This window comes from Solanum stenotomum, chromosome 2 (assembly GCF_019186545.1).
Source record: "Solanum stenotomum isolate F172 chromosome 2, ASM1918654v1, whole genome shotgun sequence".
Taxonomy (NCBI): Eukaryota; Viridiplantae; Streptophyta; class Magnoliopsida; order Solanales; family Solanaceae; genus Solanum; species Solanum stenotomum.
The window spans coordinates 6815155-6835780 of record NC_064283.1 but is presented as its reverse complement, the minus strand read 5'-3'; the positions used below and the strand labels follow the sequence as shown (position 1 = coordinate 6835780).

At 34.0% G+C, this 20626-nt stretch overlaps 1 protein-coding gene across 3 annotated transcripts; it reads left to right on the top strand.

Moving 5' to 3' along the window:
- Positions 1 to 11949: 11949 nt before the first annotated feature.
- Positions 11950 to 19526, top strand: LOC125857006 (uncharacterized protein At5g64816-like). Of its 3 annotated transcripts, none has more exons than XM_049536668.1 (3): positions 11990 to 12063; positions 16730 to 16816; positions 19012 to 19526. In XM_049536668.1, the coding sequence occupies exon 3, from the start codon at positions 19068 to 19070 to the stop codon at positions 19452 to 19454; it is 387 nt and encodes a 128-aa protein (XP_049392625.1). In that variant the 5' UTR covers positions 11990 to 12063; positions 16730 to 16816; positions 19012 to 19067; the 3' UTR covers positions 19455 to 19526. The 3 variants fall into 3 exon arrangements, with proteins under 3 accessions (XP_049392626.1, XP_049392625.1, XP_049392627.1); XM_049536670.1 differs by having other exon boundaries at positions 11992 to 12063; positions 16758 to 16816; XM_049536669.1 differs by lacking the exon at positions 16730 to 16816 and having other exon boundaries at positions 11950 to 12063.
- Positions 19527 to 20626: the final 1100 nt, after the last annotated feature.

Here is a 20626-nt window from a genome sequence, read left to right as displayed (position 1 = left end):
CATTTCTTCTTTTTTTTTTTTTGCTCCCTTAGTCCCGATTTCCCCCTTGATTATGCTTATCGCTTATGGTCATTTTAATTGCTTCCGCGACCAATGATGTGTAAGATACGCTATGAGGCTTGTTTGGGGTTCCTTCGGGTTCCCCATTCGCCGGTCACGTCTAGGCCCTAGGCTTGGGTCGTGACAAAGATTATGCCAAAGATTTAGGAAGACCGAGTTCAGACACACACCGAGAATACAGAACGAGCTTGCTGATGCCCTTGCAACCATATCGTCCATGATACAACACCTAGAAAAGAGTTATATCGATCCACTTGAGATAGTTTTAAAAGAACAACCAGCACACTATTCACATGTGGAAGCAGAATGGGATGGGAATCCATGGTATATCGATGTAAAAAAGTACTTAAAAGCTGGCGAATATCCAAAAAAAGCAACAGGTATTCAGAAGAAAATAATTCGAAGAATGGCAAACAACTTCTTCTTGAATGGAAAGGTTCTTTATAAGAGGACACCCGATTTGAGACTACTGAGATGTGTGGATGCTGCAGAAGCCACAAAATTGCTTGAAGAAGTGCACGCTGGAGTGTGTGGGACGCATATGAATGGGTTTACATTAGCAAAGAAAATCTTAAGGGCGGGATACTTCTGGATGACTATGGAAAATGATTGTGGCCAGTTTGTCCAAAAATGTCATAAATGCCAGGTACACGGAGATCTGATCAAGGTACCACCCCACGAGCCCAATGCGATGAGTTCCCCTTGGCCATTTGTTGCCTGGGGCATGGATGTTTTGGACCGATTGAGCATGCTGCTTCCAATGGTCATAGGTTCATTTTGGTCGCCATTGATTACTTCACAAAGTAGGTCGAAGCTGCTTCCTACAAAGCTGTGACACAGAAAGTTGTGGCCGATTTTGTTCGCAACAATTTGATATGTCGTTTTGGAGTTCCAGAGTCTATCATCACAGACAATGGAGCAAATCTGAATAGTCACTTGATGAAAGAGATATGTGAACAATTCAAAATTACCCACCGTAATTCAACTACATATCGTCCTCAGATGAATGGAGATGTGGAAGCTGCTAATAAGAATATCAAGAGGATACTGAGAAAGATGATTGACAATTACAAATGTTGGTATGAAAATTTGCTTTATGCTTTGCTAGGCTACCGCACCACAATCCGAACCTCAACTGGAGCAACTCCTTACCTATTGGTATACGGAACAGAAGCTGTGATACCAGCTGAAGTTGAGATACCATCTTTAAGGATTATTCAGGAAGCTGGATTGAGCGATGCCGAATGGATTCGTGACCGATATGAGCAATTGGCATTGATTGATGAGAAAAGAATGAATGTTGTTTGTCATGGCCTGTTGTATCAATAGAGAATGACTTGTGCTTTCAACAAGAAAGTAAGAGTTCGAACATTTGAGGTAGGCCAATTGGTGTTGAAACGCATTTTCCCTCGTCAAGACGAATACAAAGGGAAGTTTGCACCTAACTGGCAAGGACCGTATGTTGTCCACAAAGTACTATCAAGAGGAGTTTTGGTTCTAGCAGAGATGAACGGTCAGGTGTGGCGCAAAGCTAACAATTCAGATGCCGTTAAGAGATACTACATTTGAAGGATGCTTTTTTTTTCCTTTATTTCCTTGTAATTGCAATTTGTTTGTAATCATTATCGCATTATGTTTTGAAACATTCCCCTTGTACTTGAACTACGTTCGACCTGAATTCTCAAGAATGAGATACGTAGGCGGTCTATGTCGGCCTCGGTCGTTTCATTAGCATTTTCTATTTTTGTCAATTCTCGAGATGGGAACTACGTTTGACCTGATTCCTGCCTCAACGGGATACGTAGGCGCCATAAGGGTTCGGTCATATTCCCAACAAGGTTTCAATTTCCCCTCATATTGGAAACTGGGACAAAAGTTTTGAGAGGACCTCAAAAATTCTACAAGAAGAGTCATTTTCTTACAAACAAAAGGCAAAGATTATATCGAAATGTGCAATTAGGAATAATTTTGAGGATATCTCAAATTTAAGAGTCCCGTGATTATCATCAGATTTGTTTTTGAAATATCTAACTGGGACAGAATTTTTGAGAAGGACCTCAAAAATTCCATCAATGATACTCGGCCCTTCGAAGTCAACTTCAATTGCCTCAAATTGACGTGTTCTTAAAGGGTTTTAAGTTGCCAGCAAGCTACCTATCATATCAAAATCTGAGACAAATGGTTTTGTTTGTGTCGTGACAGTTAATTGGCAGAGATTTTCTTTAAAATTTTTGTTTTAAAAGTTCATACCTAGCAAATGTTTTAATATGATCTTGTCTTTTGTCTACTACGATTCATTGGATCTACCAAACAAAGTTCCAGAGATAACGAAACCAGGAGCAAGGCGACTTCAACACAGATCAGTGTTCCAAAACTAACATGTTTTTGTGGATGCAGGGTATAGTAAGATCATCAAATGAGCTATATTTATCAACCAACTAGTCCAGGAGAACATATCCAACGAATATCTATTAGTGAGTGTAACATCTTCATTTGATCAAAGAGGTATTTGACAGATTAAAGAAGAGTATCTACCACTTAAGGTTGCGAGATACCGATGAAAATAATGTTATGATAAAAAAAAAGTACCTGTCATCATATCAAATATTGATGAAATAAAAAGAATGTTTTTTAGCGGGAGTCTCATCTGGGTGGCTAGTTCAGTCGCTTTCGAGAACTTAGATTGACGGGTAGTGAGATAGCATACTCGTATGATTGATTTAAAGTCTACCAAAGAGATATTGATGAAAGACGACATTCATCGTCAAAGTCATTCATATTCAAAATGTCGAGAGGGCCATTGCATATTAAATTGCCAAAGTGGCCATTCATATTCAAACCACCAAGAGGGCCATTGCATATTCAAACCGCCAAGAAGGCCATTCATATTAAATTGTCGAGAGGGCCATTGCATATTAAATTGCCGAGAAGGCTATTCATATTCATTCGCCGAGAGGGCCATCCTATATAAAGGCCAAGAGGGCCATTGCATATTAAATTGCCGAGAAGGCCATTCATATTCATTCACCGAGAGGGCCATCCTATATAAAGGCCAAGAGGGTCATTGCATATTAAATTGCCGAGAAGGCCATTCATATTCATATTGCCGAGAGGGCCATCCCATATAAAGGCCAAAAGGGCCATCACATATTAAATCTCCGAGAAAGTCATTCATATTCATATTGCTGAGAGGGCCATTCATATTCAAACTGCCAAGAGGGCCATTCATATTCAAATTGCCGAGAAGGCCATTCATATTCATATTGCCGAGAGGGTCATCCCATATAAAGGCCAAGAGGGCCATCACATATTAAATCTCCGAGAGAGTCATTCATATTCATATTGCCGAGAGGGCCATTCATATTCAAACTGCCAAGAGGGCCATTCATATTCAAATTGCCGAGAAAGCCATTCATATTCATATTGCCCAGAGGGCCATCCCATTAAAGGCCGAGAGGGCCATTACATATTAAATCTCCGAGAGAGTCATTCATATTCATATTGCCGAGAGGGCCATTCATATTCAAACTGTCAAGAGGGCCATTCATATTCAAATTGCCGAGAAGGTCACTCCTATTCATATTTCCAAGAGCGCCATTGCATATTCAAAATGCCGAGAGGGCCATTGCATATTAAATTGCCGAGAGGGCCATTCATAGTCATATTACCGAGAGGGCCATCCTATACAAAGACCAAAAGAGCCATTGCATATTCAAATTGCCGAGAGGGCCGTCTTATACAAATATCAAGAAGGGCATTGCATATTCGAATTGTCTAGAGGGCCATCATATTCAAATGACGAGAGGTACATCATATTTAGACCACCGAGAGAGCCATCATATTCAGACCGTCAAGAGGGCCATCATATTCAACCACCAAGAAAACCATCAACATATTACATTAGTCTATTTTGCTACTTCAATATTAAAAGAAGAGTACAGTGAAGAGTCATTTCGCAAATATAAGACACAAGCTTTATTTGCTTTACTTCAAACACGATGGAATTGACGCCAAATAATCAGGGAGAACAATTAAGTGTCAACATGGTAAAAGACACTGTCTCCCATTTGAATTGTATTTTTATGCTAATGAGTTTTATCTCAGTCTTTGTCGAGAGCATCCGAAAGGATGAATTCTCCAAAACAAACCACAGGTGTGAACGACATCAAAAAAGATGCAGTACAATGTGGAACTTTTTCTTAGCAGCGAACTGGGACATAGTCCAAAGAGGAGTGCCAAACTCTTAGGACACGAGCAAAGGAGCGACTTCCACCACCAATCAAACCACACCCTATCAGAAGGCATGCGGGTTTATCTTTGAGTTTGTCGGTTTCAGTTTCACATCCGGAAATTTTCTATTTCCTTCGGAAGCAGCTTTCCAATCTGAGTGACAATACACCAAGAGATTTGGAAATTATGTCCATATAAGTTCTTAATTATGGATGTGAAGCGCGCCACATTCATGGTTAAGAAGTTGCAAGTCTCTTTTTCATACTCGACTTACTTTGTCGCTTATCCGGAACCAAAACTAATCTAGCATAATAGATCTCCTTTTCAACCGATCGAGTCGAACTACAAGTAGCCTGATTCCCTAAGTTGAGGGATACGTAGGCGGAATCGATATTGAAAACTCGGCTGTGTTCCAACATTCGCTCTTAAATCTTATTCTCGAGCATTCTAGTCCCTCCATAATACGGTATCAGGATAGTTTTTGAATCCTTTCAAAATCGTGCGTCAAATCAAGCGCATAGAACTACAAGTGACCTGAATTCTCATATAGCCTGGGATGTGTAGGAAACCCGATTTTGGGGTTCGGCCATAATTCCTAAAGCTTGTACCAAAATACCTTTCCAAAGGGATGAAGATGTGTTCGGTCAAAATTGGATTTGTCAATTTCGTTTGCCTCGAATTTCTTTCATCAAGCCAAGTCAAACGAAGGACAGTTGTTGACACCCAATTTTGACCCTCCACAATATAAATTAATCATTTCGAGCTTCTCCAATTTCAAACGATTTAAAATGATTAGTTTTATAAAGTTTCCAAAAAATAATACTATAATTTGCAAGATTTTTTTATTATTATTATTTTTTATTTTTATTTTATTTTTTTAGTTTTGTCACTTTTCATGATTTTTAGATAATATATATGTTTTACATAATTATGTGTATAATTAATATATTTTATGATTATTCAAAAATCATCTAAAAAAATAAATAAAAGAGAGATTTTATATCTTAAATTTAGGGATAGTTATAATTTTGAATTAATGAGTTTTATGAAATTCAAAATAATTTCAAGTTATTTTTTAAAGTAATTTTATCATTTTTTTAATAATAAACATGTAAATTTTAGCAATCACGTTATTTTATAAATATTTGAAAAATCATCACAAAATATTTTACATCGTAGTTAAATACTTTATTAATTTACTTTAAGTTATAGTTATAATTTCGAGCTAATTGGTTTTGTAATTGAATTAGTTAGTTTATAATTAAGTTAATTATTTCTTATTTCGTTAAGATTAAGAAGCTCATTAATTAATTTATATTAACTCATCTTGTTTAAATTTTAGCCGAATTCACCAATTAAATTCTATTAGGCTATAATTGAAATCCATTATTTAATAACAATCTATCCCATCTTTTAAATAATTTTGGGCCACTTCCTAAAGGCCCAATTCTAATTCCCTATACAACAAATAATTCCAGCCCATTTCCCCTTTTTGCTTTCCAATTCAACACCCCTTTTCAGCCCACACCCTTAGCTCCGACCCGGCCCAACTCTTTATCAGGTGAACATCACAGCAACTTCCAAACATCAACAATACAATACATACAACCGACCAAACTTCACTTCTTCTTCTCCCTTACGCCTACAACCCAATAGCCGCAATAACAACACCAAACCGACCCCANNCGGAAAGGTAACGCCTCTTCTTTTACAATATTTTGTCCTTAATATTTCGAAATGATGTTTCCGGAGTCTCGGAGGTCTGTATTGTTGCTGTTTGTAATTAAATTCCTGGCATAGTGATGTGTAGCATCTGTGTTCTTCACATTTTGCTATTTTTATGCCTAGTTGTACTGCTTCTCAATGGTAATTTTAAGTCTATTTCGCTAGCAATCATCTCGAGTTCGCTTGTTTGAATGTCGTTGAATACTCATGTTTAAGTTTTCACAGTCTCTTAGCGTCAAAGGTTTCACTTAAGTTCTATTACTATTGGTGTTTGGCTTCCCTCCGAAATGAAGGCAGAATCTCAAGATTAGATGATATGAAATTGTGTGTTGTATCGCCTATATTTGTTGGATGCAAGAGCTTGATTTCTCTATTTTCAAAAATTTGTGATTATCCTAATGTTCAACATGTAGTGTTTTGGATCAAGTTTTCGTTTTCTTTGTGTTGGATGCTAGCCGAAATGTTGGTCATCAACTTGCTGTTCAAAAGAGTGCCTTAATTCAGTAGCATTTGGTGTTCCAAGCAGAAGTGTATCTCTGTTTGCTCACCCGTAGTTTGTTTAAGTGCTTGGAATTTTTTTTAATTTTTATTTTTTTGGAAGAAAGTTATGAATATCAATGTATATATAGTGTTACAAGTGAGCTCAATATCTCCCCTCGTGATTTCTAATCGAATAAATATGCATTAATCTTCACCTTAGCATGTTCTTTCATTTATTGTATGAATGTATTTATGTGAACTAATGTCCTTTGAAGTGTGTGTTACTCATTCTTAGGATCTTGTTGAGTTCAAATCAACTAACTATACGCAATTTGGTAAATATAATCTTTGATGCTCATAGTCAACATGATCCGTGCCCCACTGTTTGTTGTGTTTTCTTCCTTCCCTTTTATTTATTATTATCATTTTTATTTTTATATGCATTGGCTGCTATACATATGTTTTCCAGCAACTATTTGTTCTTAAATTAATAAATGGTTGACTTTGTTATTGGTGGATACTTAGACTTATCTGTTAATTCATTTTTGTTATGGCTTATTAAATACTCCTTGTAATGTGTCTCTCATCATTTGCTGTAAATGATTCTGAGTTGTTTGAATTATCATTCTAATTCTTATCGTTTTATTTTTCTTGCATGAATCTCTTATTCTGAGTCCATGGTGGACTTCTCCTCCTAATCACTCTCTAGTCGAGCCATAAAGGCTCAATTTACTTCTTTTCTTCATTGTTCAAGTCAGCCGGGCAAATATAATCGAGTCACAGGGCTGGAAACCCAGATACAAGCCTCCAAAAGTCCTAAGATAGCGTATATACCTTCAATATACGCTATATGCAGATGTATACACTCATATACAGGTCAAAAACGCAAAAATACAAGGCTAAGGTGAAATATAGGTGTTCGGAAGCAAGGGATACATGAAAAGAGCCTATGCACACGCTGATATACACTGATATACACCAGCTGTATACAAAAACGGGATTGGTTTAAAGGCCAAAATTTTCAGCAAATTTGGCCCACAAAAGGGGGCCCAAATTCATTTCTCCTTTACCTTTAATTTATTTAATTGATTTTATTTATTGTTTATCTTTTTTATCATTAACTCTGACTTTAAAATTGTTAATTAACTTAATTAAATTCCCCAAAATAGGAGTTACATTCTTTGTGTTGGTTTAATTTTTAATACATTTCATGTTTTGTGTTCATTTATTTTAGTAGTTAAGTATATTGGTCAAAATTTTATATTTTCAATTAAGTTAAAACTTTGGTTCTTAGAAAAGATGTGCTTTAATGTTTTTCATTTAATCACATTTTTATTCATTTTAAAATTGTTGTAAGTTAAAGTATCTTTCTCAAATAAACTTTTAAAAATGTTAATCAAAACCTTTTCAATTAATTGAATATATATATATATATATATGTATATATATATACACACACACACTTACTTAGTCTTTTTATCAAAAAGGTTGGTCAATTAGTCAAAAAATGATTTTCATGCATTAAATTGGTTTAAATTATTATTTCAAAAAATGCATTAAATAATTTCTAATTATTCTAATTCTATTAATTTTCTAATCACTTGATTTTCGAGTCAAATGTTCCATTTTGGATCCCTTTCTCTAAAAAAAAAAGAAAAAAAAATATATATATATATAAAATGCGTCATTTATTTAATTATTTTCTCAAAACTAATCAAATATTGTAAGTTATTACTTTTTATATTAAATCGTTATTTTCCTAAAAATAGTCAAATATATTTTAGTCAAGTCGCAGGTCAACCGCATGTTAGCGGGCACTTCGAATGCTTAAACCCTTCTCGAAGTGTAAATTGAACCCCGAATCCCCTTTGGTATTTTCAAATGATTTTTTCTGTTTAAATCTTTGAAAATTATAAGTTTTCTTAATTTCTTTAAAAAATTAAGTGGCGACTCTTTTCTAAATATTTTTCTTAAAATGTTTTATACTTAGAACATTTCAAAAAAGTGATTTTTCTATAGATAGGAAAATTACGGCATAACACATGCAGCTAACCACAATAGCTTGGGCAACAATAACAATCCAATTGCTAAAAACGAGCAATTTAGTTATAAGCAACCTATACAAATAGCCTTTAAGTCGTGTCCAACATAGGGACACTACTAACTGAATAAGAATCCCGACAAGGGAGGATTTTATCAACTCGAGCAGGCAACAATCAACAATAATGGCTACAAGTGCAACAAGGATAACAACCCATTTACATTGCTCCTAAGCTTTAAGGAAACATGTTGTAAGTAAAGAATAGCCTTAACATACCTTTTTCACTAAATTCATGTGGCCTAACGACTTTTACTCATAACTCCCTCGATACTACAACAAGGTAGGACCATAATCAACACACAAAAATAAAATATATCATGACAATACGATAAAAGATATGTATTTTCGTCACAAATTGCTATTTACTGCTTGTAAAAGCTAGAGTCGATGAAAGAAGGGTCTTACCTCGATCTTAAAGTCATAATACACCTCAAAACCTTCAAATATATCCAAACCATTGTTGTCCCAACACTAAAGTGTGATATGCTACGAAATCGATAAAACAAATTATACCACGATGATGAGCCCAACGCGTAGAACAACTTTCGTCAAGGACTTGAGTCGAGAAAATCTATACTTTAGTTGATCCTAGAAATGGGTTTCTCTATTTTTTATGGTTCTTAGCTAAAAATGAAGAAAAAGTTCGAAGAAGAAGATATATGTAAACTTCCACCGACCTAGGGCCCCACTTCACGTGCCTGCGTGCGCAGTCCCACAAAAACACAAATATCTCTCTACTCTGAAGTCGTATGAACAAACAGTTTAATGCGTTAAAAATTAGACTCGTAGACCTTCGATTCGATAGGTCGTGAGCCCCATAACTCTTTATAGATTGGGAGAAAACCTTCGAGACATTTGACCCAAATTTCAGAGAAATCTTAAAAAAGGAACTTACGATAACTTCCGCCAACTTTTTTTTTGCCACTTACTTAACTTCAAAACTTGAGATACAACCCTTGAACACTCAAATTATGGCATACCACAACATTTTTAATTTATTACTCACCCTTCTTGTCTTTCCACGAAGATACGAGTTAATTTAGACGTTTTGAAAAGTCGGGGTATTACAGATGCAAAGAAAAAATAATCAATAAAAATACAATACAAGGAACCATCCCAAGGCATAGTCAGTAATTAAGCATCTAATCCAAAATAAGAGTTCAAGGCTTTTATGAATACGAGACAAGTACAAGTTATCTCTGAATACTATATAAAGACTAAGCCTAGCAAAAAATAAATAGAAATCGATAACTTCAAACGTCAGGAGCTCTCCTTAGTCTCTTAAACTCCAAGATGCTCTGCACGACTCCAAATCAACGGCGATAACTTAAACTATGATCTGCATGGTGTATATTTAAAAAGACTAATACAACTTTTTGATGTTCAACTTATACTATTTTTGCATATGATTACATTGTGATATTTTTTGGATTTCGTATGGAAATTTATAATGGTTTTGATTAAATATTATTTTTTTATATTTTTTTAAAAAATTGGGTGGGCCGTTGGCTGTTTTATTCAAAGATATTTATCGGTCTAACCAATTGGCCCAAAATCTCAACAAAAACAAATAAGAAAATCTGAGAAAATGAGTCCAGCCCACACCGAACCCTCTATATATAACAATGAAAGTAACCTAACAATGCCCACCTTTTTCTCATTTCCCTTTTTCACTCTTGTCTTCAAGATGCTTCTTTTCGGCAGTCGCCGAAACCTTACATTTCGCCGTTGTCTCTTGTGGAACTATTTCCACATTGTTCTTATCTTCTCCAACTTTCACAGCTCACATATGAGCATTCACTATTGAGAGGTAATCGTTATTCCTTCTTCTTCTTTTTTCTATTTATATGTTGATTCGTTGTCATTTGACCTTCCTATGCTTTTTATTAGGCGGTAATATGTTGTTCATCAATGCGTGAAAGTTCATAAAGGTAGCCGTCAGGAGTTCGGGGTGCGACCACACATGTTTGTCTTTTTCCTTTTTGCTTATGTTTCTTCCCATATTTAGATCTAACTCATTTTTGTAGTGTCTCAATTGATTTTGTGCTTCTTGCCAATTTTGCTTGAATTTTGTGTTGGTTTCCGTGCTTGAATGTTAAAGATGACACTATACCTGACTCTTCAATGAAAGTTTTTGCGTGCTAACATAGATTAGCAAAAACTTTATCTTAAAACAGTTGTAACAATCCCTTTTTGAGGATGTGATCTTATGTAAATATGTTTGTTGTTTCCCGTCCTTTCTTATTTATATCCTAACTTTTGAATTCTCATATGGTTAATCTCTTTGTTTTATTTCGATGCTTGAAATCTGTGTTCTCTTAGTATTAATGATGTGTTTTCTACTTTTGGTAACTTCATAAAATGTTTAAATTTACGCATGTATGTATGATTAATAACTAAATTTGCTAAATAATTTGCTATTTGATTGCCTTCCCGAATCTGTGCTTAGTTTTAACATTTTGTTATTGTACCTCGCTCATCATGACTTTCATTAACGCTGCTATTTTCCATGAAATTCTCCAACTTCTTTAAATGATGTTTTTTTAGAGTCAATGAATCAATTTCTATCACTAGGTTTTGTCATCTTTTTCTTGCACTAACTTTTAAGGCTTCTTGTATTACTCTAGCATCTGCTTCTATGTTTGTATCAATACCAAATCCCCTAGCTTACGCATGAACTAGGTCTCCATTATTGTCTCTACAACTTAAATTATAGGCTCTTTCACCTGGATTTTCTTTATTTGCACTTTAATTGACCTTCTTCTGGAAACTTCCACTGGACCATATGATGATAAATCCTAGATTTATAAGTTTCTAGTATTTTCATCATTTCATGTCACGACTTTTCAATTACCTTGAAACTTGATTTTTTCACCATTACTATTAGATGACTGTTCTTTACCACTTGTTATACTAGCCTTTTAAAATTAGTTTGACCTCTATGCCTGATGTGATTTCTTCTTTTCCACAAAATCCACATGATTAATGCTGATATGAACATAAAAAATATATAACGAAAATTTGTATTTGAAAATACATTTTTATATTTTTAAAAAATATATATATATTTGAAAAGACTAATACAATTTTTGAGGTTCAATTTATGTTATTTTTGCATATGATATAATTTCTTTACATAGTGATTTTGGATTTTGTATTAAAATTTATAATGATTATGATTAAATATTTTTTGGTAAATATTCGACACATGGACTAAAATTTAGAAAAAAGACTATAATTGCTTAAATGATACTTTAAAAGGACTATTTTGAATCTAAACCAAAACATATGGGACTACTTTTGTTATTTTTTAAATACCAAACGGGATTGTCGTTTTCTTGTTTCTATTACACCCTTTTCCATTTTTTGTTGCAGAGAACAAAAGGTTTTACAAAAAATTACACTCAGAGCTACTACAAACTCGCTGATTATCACTTGTGACGGCTGATAAAGGAGATAAAATCAAGGTATGTTCATTTTTTAGCTAATAAATTGTTTAATTTTGCAGTATATGGTTGTTTCTGTATCCCCTTTGAGTATATGAAGGTTTCGTTTCTTGAATAACATGGAAAAACTCTCTCAATTTGACATGTTCTTGGTGTTTTATGACACCCATTTGCACATATTTTGTCATGCTGTTGAAAAAATTTAATCTTTTTTGCATCTGATATGCTATGTGTGTTTAACACTTGGAAGGTGTTTGATGAACCCTTGTTCAGCCATTGTTAAAGTTTGAAGCTTNTATATCGTTGTTTCTGTATCCCCTTTGAGTATATGAAGGTTTTGTTTCTTGAACAATATGGAAAAACTCTCTCAATTTGACATGTTCTTGATGTTTTATGACACCCATTTGCACATATTTTGTCATGCTGTTGAAAAAATTTAATCTTTTTTGCATCTGATATGCTATGTGTGTTTAACACTTGGAAGGTGTTTGATGAACCCTTGTTCAGCCATTGTTAAAGTCTGAAGCTTTAGCAGTTGTTCTTACTTATCGATTAATCTAGTACACCATGCTGAGTCTCTGAAAGCAGATGTGAATCCAGAATTTTAAGTGAGTGGTACAGAATACAACCAGAGTCATTACTCCTTTTGTGGTAGCGAATGTGAACTTAAGACTAGTAACAGAGACAGAATTGAAATCAATGGGTTTCAAGAGTTTAGCCCTTTTGAGTTATTGTGTTCTAATTTGATAATTTGGACATACAAAATGAATTTCTTTAGATAAATACACAGTTTAAACAAGATAGGAAGATAAAAGAGGTTGAGGCTTAGGGTAGAAGGTTAGTAGTTTGAGCGTTGTCTAGTTCCATTTTAGTATTGTTATTGTTACTCTCTTGCTATCTTATTCGTCGATTTAGTATTACCTGAAAAAAGGAATAGTCACATTCTTATAAGAAGCCCAAAGAGTTCATTAAGAATGAATGCAACGTAGTCTATTGTTTGCTCAATGCTGGCTTAGAGATATATGGCAAGGAAAGGTTGAAGTAAGTCTCATTCATCGGGAAAACTTGGCGCAATTTTTTGTTTGACTGAGGTGGAAAAGACATTGTAAGTGAGATGCCTAGAAAGACTGCTGTGAAGATTGCAGCAACAAATCTTTTGTAAGCTGAAGTTTTGCATCAATTTTAGAGGATGAGAAGGACATCCTCATGTTTATGGTGATGTGTTAGAAAGTAAAAGTCATTTTTTGGATTGGTTTGTTGCAAATTTTAAGATTTTAGTTCCATAAGTTGCAAGTTGCTTTTAGTGGAACCCTCTTTATAACATATCCTGCTTGCGTATAAGGGTGGACAGGGTAGTTAGTGTTTTACAAGAACAAAGTGTTGAAGGGCATGCAAGTAGCTAGCTAGTAGGACTGGTGCAATAGGAACATTATGTTCTGTGCGGAGCTTACTTTATCATCAGAGTAGAAAATTGGTAGTCATTTGCAAGAATTACTCAAATTCATCTGGCCAATATGATTGCAATTTTGTATGATAATGATGGAACAATAGGTAGCATAGCAGACTAGCTGCTTCAACAATACCAATGGTTATTACTCGTTGTTGCACCCAATTTCCTTATCTTTGTGATATCTAAGTTGGTTGAGTCTAGTATAATGGCTAGAGAGACTTTCACGGTGGCCATCCATTCTTCTACCGGCTTCCACGGTAGAGACTCGTGTCACCACCGGTGAAACAAAAAGAAGGCAAATGTACATTTTCCCTTCCGTTTGCTTTCTTTTCATACAAAAGGTGTGAAATCACTTATTAAGGGGGTGTCCATTACGAAGGAAAATGTTTTCTATGACTATTTTCTATACTAGTTAGTCAAAAGTGACCCAAGTGATACATTTTGATGAGGGTTGAAAGGTTCTTACTGGAACAAGCTTGAGTTAAAATTATAATTGAGTGTTTTGCTTATGTGTTTGGCCTTTTTTTTGAGAAAATAAAATAAAGTCATCATCAACAGCATACCAATATAATTCGGGTGTATGCCAAGTTGCCAACCTTACCCTTACTTATATGGGATAGTGTGGTTGTTTTCAATAGAAATTTCAGAATTTGTTTGAAAAGAATACAAGAGTAAAAAAAAAAAACTATGATGAAAATATTGAAGATAGAAAAGTACTCATAGTAAAAATAACAGGTCCAGAGCCTAAAAGGATGCGTCTCATGTTTAGCCAACGACAAACAAAGGGGCAGACGGCCCACACCAAACATGTTTGGTCTGCGGGCCCACCCTCTTAAATTTTTTTTCCTAAACCAAGTCGTTCGCTACCCAATGACTTACTATTTAATTTTTATCTTGCGAGTTATTGAACAAGGCAACAACTTGGGCTCATTTACTTGTGTATACATTTTAAAATCTTGTGTATCGTTTGCATGGTCAAAGATTTGGTCAAATTTTAAATCTTCAATCAAATTTCAATTAGAATAATTCTTTTTAAATCTATATACCTCTTATATCTTAAATACCCAAATTCTCTATAAATCAAGTATTGTCTTAAGTGTTAACATATTCACACCCCAACATCTAAATTCAGCCATAATTGGCTAGAGATCATAATTAATTTATCATATCTATTACATGACTTTTGGTTTGTTATGAATTTCAAATGTTTAGATGAGATTTGCTTATATATTCAAACATGACATTTATTAGTGACTAAGCCTTTTCTTAAATTAGCCTACTTATTAGCAATATTAAAACTATAACTCTATAAGTAATCTAATTAAAATCGTTGTAATCTTAACTAGACACATAGTGTGCATTATAAAATTTGTGAAGATGTAACTCATTTCGCTTTTCTCTATTCCATAGTGTTTTTTATGAATAGTATGCGGTGTTTTCATTTACATTTTCCTCCTTCCTTTCTTTTTTATGAACTTTAGAAATGAAATGTGTAAATAGTTCTTACCTCAAAATCATCAATTTTAATCAAATAATTGTGACTTTTTATCATACCAACAAAAATCATTCGAAAATGAGTTTATCTGCGGGTGCTAACAATATTGTTCAAGGTAAATTAATCAACATTAGCCTTTAAATTAATGTAGTCTTCATTGTTTTATTGTATAAAAATCCTTATGTTGTTGATTAATTTGCCTACATTAATTCCACATCTCATAAAGATTTTATACAATAAAATATGATTACCCTGAACATTGTTGATAGCATTCATAGATAAATTCATTTTGAAATGTTTTTCATTGGCATGATAAACAAACACAAATATTTAATTGAACTTGATGATTTTGAGAGCAAAGAACTATATACACACATATTTTCATTTCTAAAGTTCATAAAAAAAGGAGGAAAAATGCAAATGAAAACGTTGCATACCTTTCACAAAAAATTCTACGGAGTGGAGAATCGTGAAATGAGTTCCATCTTCATAGGTTCTATAGTAAACACTGTGTGTCTAGCTAAGTTTACAATGATCTCAATTAGATTTACTTACAATGTTGTAATTATTGCTAATAAAAAGGGAAATTCAAGAAAAGACTTGGTCGTTAATAAATGTCTTGTTGAATATATAAGACGATCTCATCTAAACATTTGAAATTCATAAAAAAACAAAAATCATGTGTAATAAATATGATAAATTAATTATGATCTAGTTAGTTATGGCTAAATTTATATTTTGCGGTGTGAACATATTATGATAAAACTTTATTATAGAGAATATGGATATCTATGGTATAGATAGAATTATTTTAATTATAATTTGATCATATCATTAACCTTGCTAACGTCACAACATTTTAAAAAATATATATAAGTAAATGGGACCAAGTCATTGCCTTGTCCAACGACTCGCAAGATAAACATTAAATCACAAGTCGTCGGGTAGCCCAACGACTTGGTTTATTTTATTTTTAAAAAAAAGGGGAGCCCACAGATAAAAAAAATTCTAAAGCAAGAATAATTATTCATTTTCGCAGCCTCTGAGTATCTTGAAGAGAAAATGATCCATTATCCTTGGTGATAAATTTAAATGATCCCTTAAAAATCATTTCTATAGTTTTGGCCATTTGAGTGTAGCAAGAGTAAGCATTTTCGGTCTCTCTGAAATACATATTTATCAACTTGAATTATTAAATTTAATTGAAATTCTGAAAATAGAATATATCTAGTATAAATTCACAATTGGTGGTACATTTTTTTAGTTTATGTTATTTTCTTCTATATGTTTCAAGAGTTTGGTGCAACTTTGAGGTGCAATTCTGTTGTTTTTGGCGTTTTCTTCATATGATGTAATTTTTTCTTTGATGGGTAAATAATATATTGTATAAAATATTTGCACTAAGCTACATCCGAAATGAGAAGTTGTGCAAATATCATCTGCATCAAGATCAAAAATTAGTTTGCACCAAAAAGCAATCAACAAAAGACACCTATATTATATTGATGTAGTTTTTTATGTTGCGGTTTTTAAATTTTTGATGGAAAAATTTACCATTTCTGGTTAAAGTTAAATAGTCACAATTTTGATTAAAATTTAACAATTAGAGATTCATAAATCTTCGAAGGAGACCAAAAATTATTTTTGTAACAAACTTAATAAAAGACTAAAATTGCTCAAATGATACTTAAAGAACTATTTTGAACCTATTAAAAGGGCTGTCCTTTTCTTGTTTCTAACAGGCCTGTTTTTCCATTTTTGTACACATAGAGCTACTATAAACTCACTGATTGTCACTTGTCTCGGCTGATAAAGGAGAGAAAATCAAGGTATTTTCTCCCCTCCTTAGCTGATAAATTGTTTATTTTGCAGTACGTGGGTTGCTTCTCTATCCCCTTTGATTATATGAAGATTTTGTTTCCTGTATAATATGGAGAAATTCTCTCAATTTGACATGTTCTTGATGTTTTATGACACCCATTTGCACATATTTTGTCCTGCTGTTGAAATTTTTTGATCTTTTTTGCATCTGATATGCTATGTGTTTTAACACTTGGAAGGTGTTTGATGAGCACTTCTTCATTCATTGTAAAGAACAAAGTTCTAAACTTTTAAGTCAGTGGTATAGAACACAAAGCACCCATTCTACTCCTTTGTGGCAGGGACTGCGAACTTAAGACTAGTATATGTTCTTGAAAATTATTCCGTTGTGTGTATTTATACAGAAATGGATACATAATTGGAAGTGTATGGGTTCAAAATTTTAGCCCAATTGAGTTATTGGGTTTTAATTTGATATTTTGTGCATATTAAATGAAATTCTTAGGATAAATACACGGTTTACACGAAGGCTATTGGGTTCAGAGTCGAAACTCTACCTCTGCCCCTGTATATAGATACTTCAAATTAAAGGCGCCCATTACCAAAACCTTGCATCAGTCTATGCTGGAAACCTGCCAGCAACTTTCTTAGTCTATCTAGAGCTGGCTCATTTCCAAAAAAAAACACTATTTTACCACTTTGAACAAGATGCTTATCATCGATTTAATTGCTAACACGCCCATAGTGGGTGTGTTTCTAACTCATGTTGCTTAAGCAAATTCATGACCAGCACACCCTACTGGGTGTTTTCTTGAACAAGATGCTTGCCATCAAATTAACAGAAGGATTCGGATAGAGAAAGAAAGAACAAATGGACTGATATGATTCACTGCGCCTTCAAGCAACTGGATGGTACAATTTGGTCAAGAATGGAATTAGTATGATTTGTTTCAGAGCATTCCTCTTGGTAGGCCAAATGTGTTCGAGTTTCTTACTATTTCAAAGATCAAGCGATTGCTCATTAGACAAATTTTAGTCTTCCAGAGGAATGCTATAGGTCCTATTTTTATTTTCATAAGTAGTGGTGGTGTTTGAGCCAACTTGGTGTGTACCTCGCCTCTAGCACAGGTATATGGTAACTCTAACTTCAAATTAGACAAATGGAAAAAAATGACTTAGCTTTATTTGCTTTTGTTAGAAGCTCTGGTCTCCTGTGGTAATTTCCAGCTTCAACCTGTACATAACCATATAGGCTATCTAATGCCTGTGACTTCACAAGGGTATCAGAAGTTGAAGACTTATATGGTCATGGAGATGTTTATATTTTTTGTCTGTGTTGGACGTCCTATCCCTTTTCCGGGAACTAGACGTGTCATGAAGATGGTGAATCTTCTAGGCCTCCTCCCTACCTCGTAGTGAGAAAAAAAGGGAGAGGCTAATAAATACTCTCCCTCCATTCAATTTTTGTGTCTTAATTTGACTCGGCACGAAGTTTAAAAAAATAAAGAAGACTTTTGAATCTTGTAGTCCTAAACAAAAGACGTGTATAATGTACCCAAAAGAGCTTTGAATCTTGTGGTCTTGAATATAAAATGTAGAATGTTGGATGTAAAGAATTACTAAATATAGAAAGTAACATTCTTTTTGAAATGGTCTAAAAAGGAAAGTAAGATAGGGTCTATCGGAAAGAACCTCTCTACCACACAAAGATAAGGCTAAGGTGTGCGTACAACCTACCTTCTGAAACTTTGATATAGTCCACATCACTTGCTAGACAAGAGATGAATGGTGGTCTAGACAGGCTTTCACAGCAGCCAACTTCCACTTTAAAAACTCATGTCACCACCAGGAACAAAAAGAAGGCAAATGTATGTTTTCCCTTTCTTCTGCCTTCTTTTTCATCAAAAGGTTGTGCAATCAATTGTGCAAAAGATACGAATCAACCGTAAGGGGGAGCATAAGTGATGGTTATCTAAAAATGGGGCATAAATGATATGTTCGTGTTATTCAGTTGAGCTAAATCCATGAGAGGAACCCATAACGTACACTTCCCCATCTTTCTTGAACACATCCTAATTTCAGGTTGAGACAAAAGATATCGATCATGTAGATATTTGGATGCATTTGTTGCATGAATCTTTATTTTGTTTTACGTTAAGTTGTTTTTCTAATTCTTATTTTACGTGTGTGTGTCTAATCACAGATAGTCAAGGAAAAGGTCGAAGCCTTGAAAGGCTGAATACTCTTCAGGTAGCAATAATGGTGGAATGGTGGTGGTCTGTACTAGGAGCTGCTGTGCCAGCTGTAATGGCCGGGCAAGCTTTCAGGACGAAAAAGAGGAGAGATGAGGAGGAGAGGTTAAACAGGGCCAGAGGTCGTGAAAAGAACTCCGATGATATCTTTGTTTGTGAAAGAGTGTGTACTTCAAACAGGATGCTCAAGAAGGTTGGTGCATTTTCTAAAGACCCGACACCCTATACTTGTGTTACTGTTTGTGGTGTTTCTGAGCTCGATGCTTGTGCTGATGCGTGTGCTCGAACTGTTTGTGTTAATCAGCACCAAGTACCTAACTGGAATGATATCTGTCTTAAGAGGTGTCAAAGTGAGTGTCTTAGGCTCTCACAATCTTCTGTAGTGTCTTCTTAGCACATTGCTCTCAACATTTTGCTTCTATCATTTCAACAATTCTGGTCTATTGAGTATTGACAATCTTCTCAAGTTCATGAATACTATTTATGGTATCTATTTCGACTATTCATCGAGATAAAAAAGTTATATTTGTCCTTATCATCCAACTTTAGACTTAGACACATATGTACCCGTTAATTCACCTAGTTCCCCACCTTTATTATTTGGCGACTACGTGAATATTATTTTCTCCCAATTTAAATCTGATCATAATAAACCTCGACCCATCATTAAACCCGACCCACTTTGCAAAATTAAGAACCCGTTTGGTCCCAAGAATACTTGGGAAAAATGTGGGAAGTGGTGTTTGGTTATATATTTGCCAAGTTCCCAAATACTAGAAAAAACTAGTATTTGGGCCAAGTTCTAATATTTGGGAATTTTAAAAAATTCAAAAATTACCCCAAACTTTTATATTTTATAAAAAAATATCTATTATTTATTAAGTCCAACTAATATTTCCAGTAAAGTTTGAGTTCTAATTTGAGTGATAAAATTGAGAAAAAAGAACAATTTGTTTTAATGGGTTATGATTATAACCGACTCAATGAGAAATTTGAATATGTGATTAATGTATTGCTCTTGCAAATATTGTTATTTTGTTGTTGTTGATTGTTATTTTTTAACTGAACATATTCACTATAAATAGATAATACAAATTTATGGGTAGTTTTAATAGTTTTAAAACTTATGAGTATAAACAATATTTTTTGAATTAGTCAAATATTCTTGGAAAAACTTAGGGTCAAACACATGATGTAATTTCACCAAAAACTTGATCCAAATATTATAGTTTGCCAAGAATATTTGAGAACTTGAGGCCAAACGCTAGCTAAGTCATCCCAAAGATTCGTTGTGTTTCTTGGAATAATACTATTGATTGACCCCTTTTGGCATCTAGAGACGGCCTAACACTTCATTTGGATGGTTGCTACCTATTGATTGATGATTTATTGTATTATTTTGATACATAAACATTTGGAATTTTTATCATTACGCAACAATGCGATTACACCAAATTGATGGATAGTATTATGAACAAGTGAAATATAGCACCTACCATACGAAATAATCAAGGTACACTCAAACTGATGGATAGTATTATGAACAAGTGAAATATAGCACCTACC

Coding starts and splice junctions, on each gene's coding strand:
- LOC125857006 (XM_049536669.1), top strand. CDS start 19,068: ATGGTGGAATGGTGGTGGTCTGTACTAGGAGCTGCTGTGCCAGCTGTA.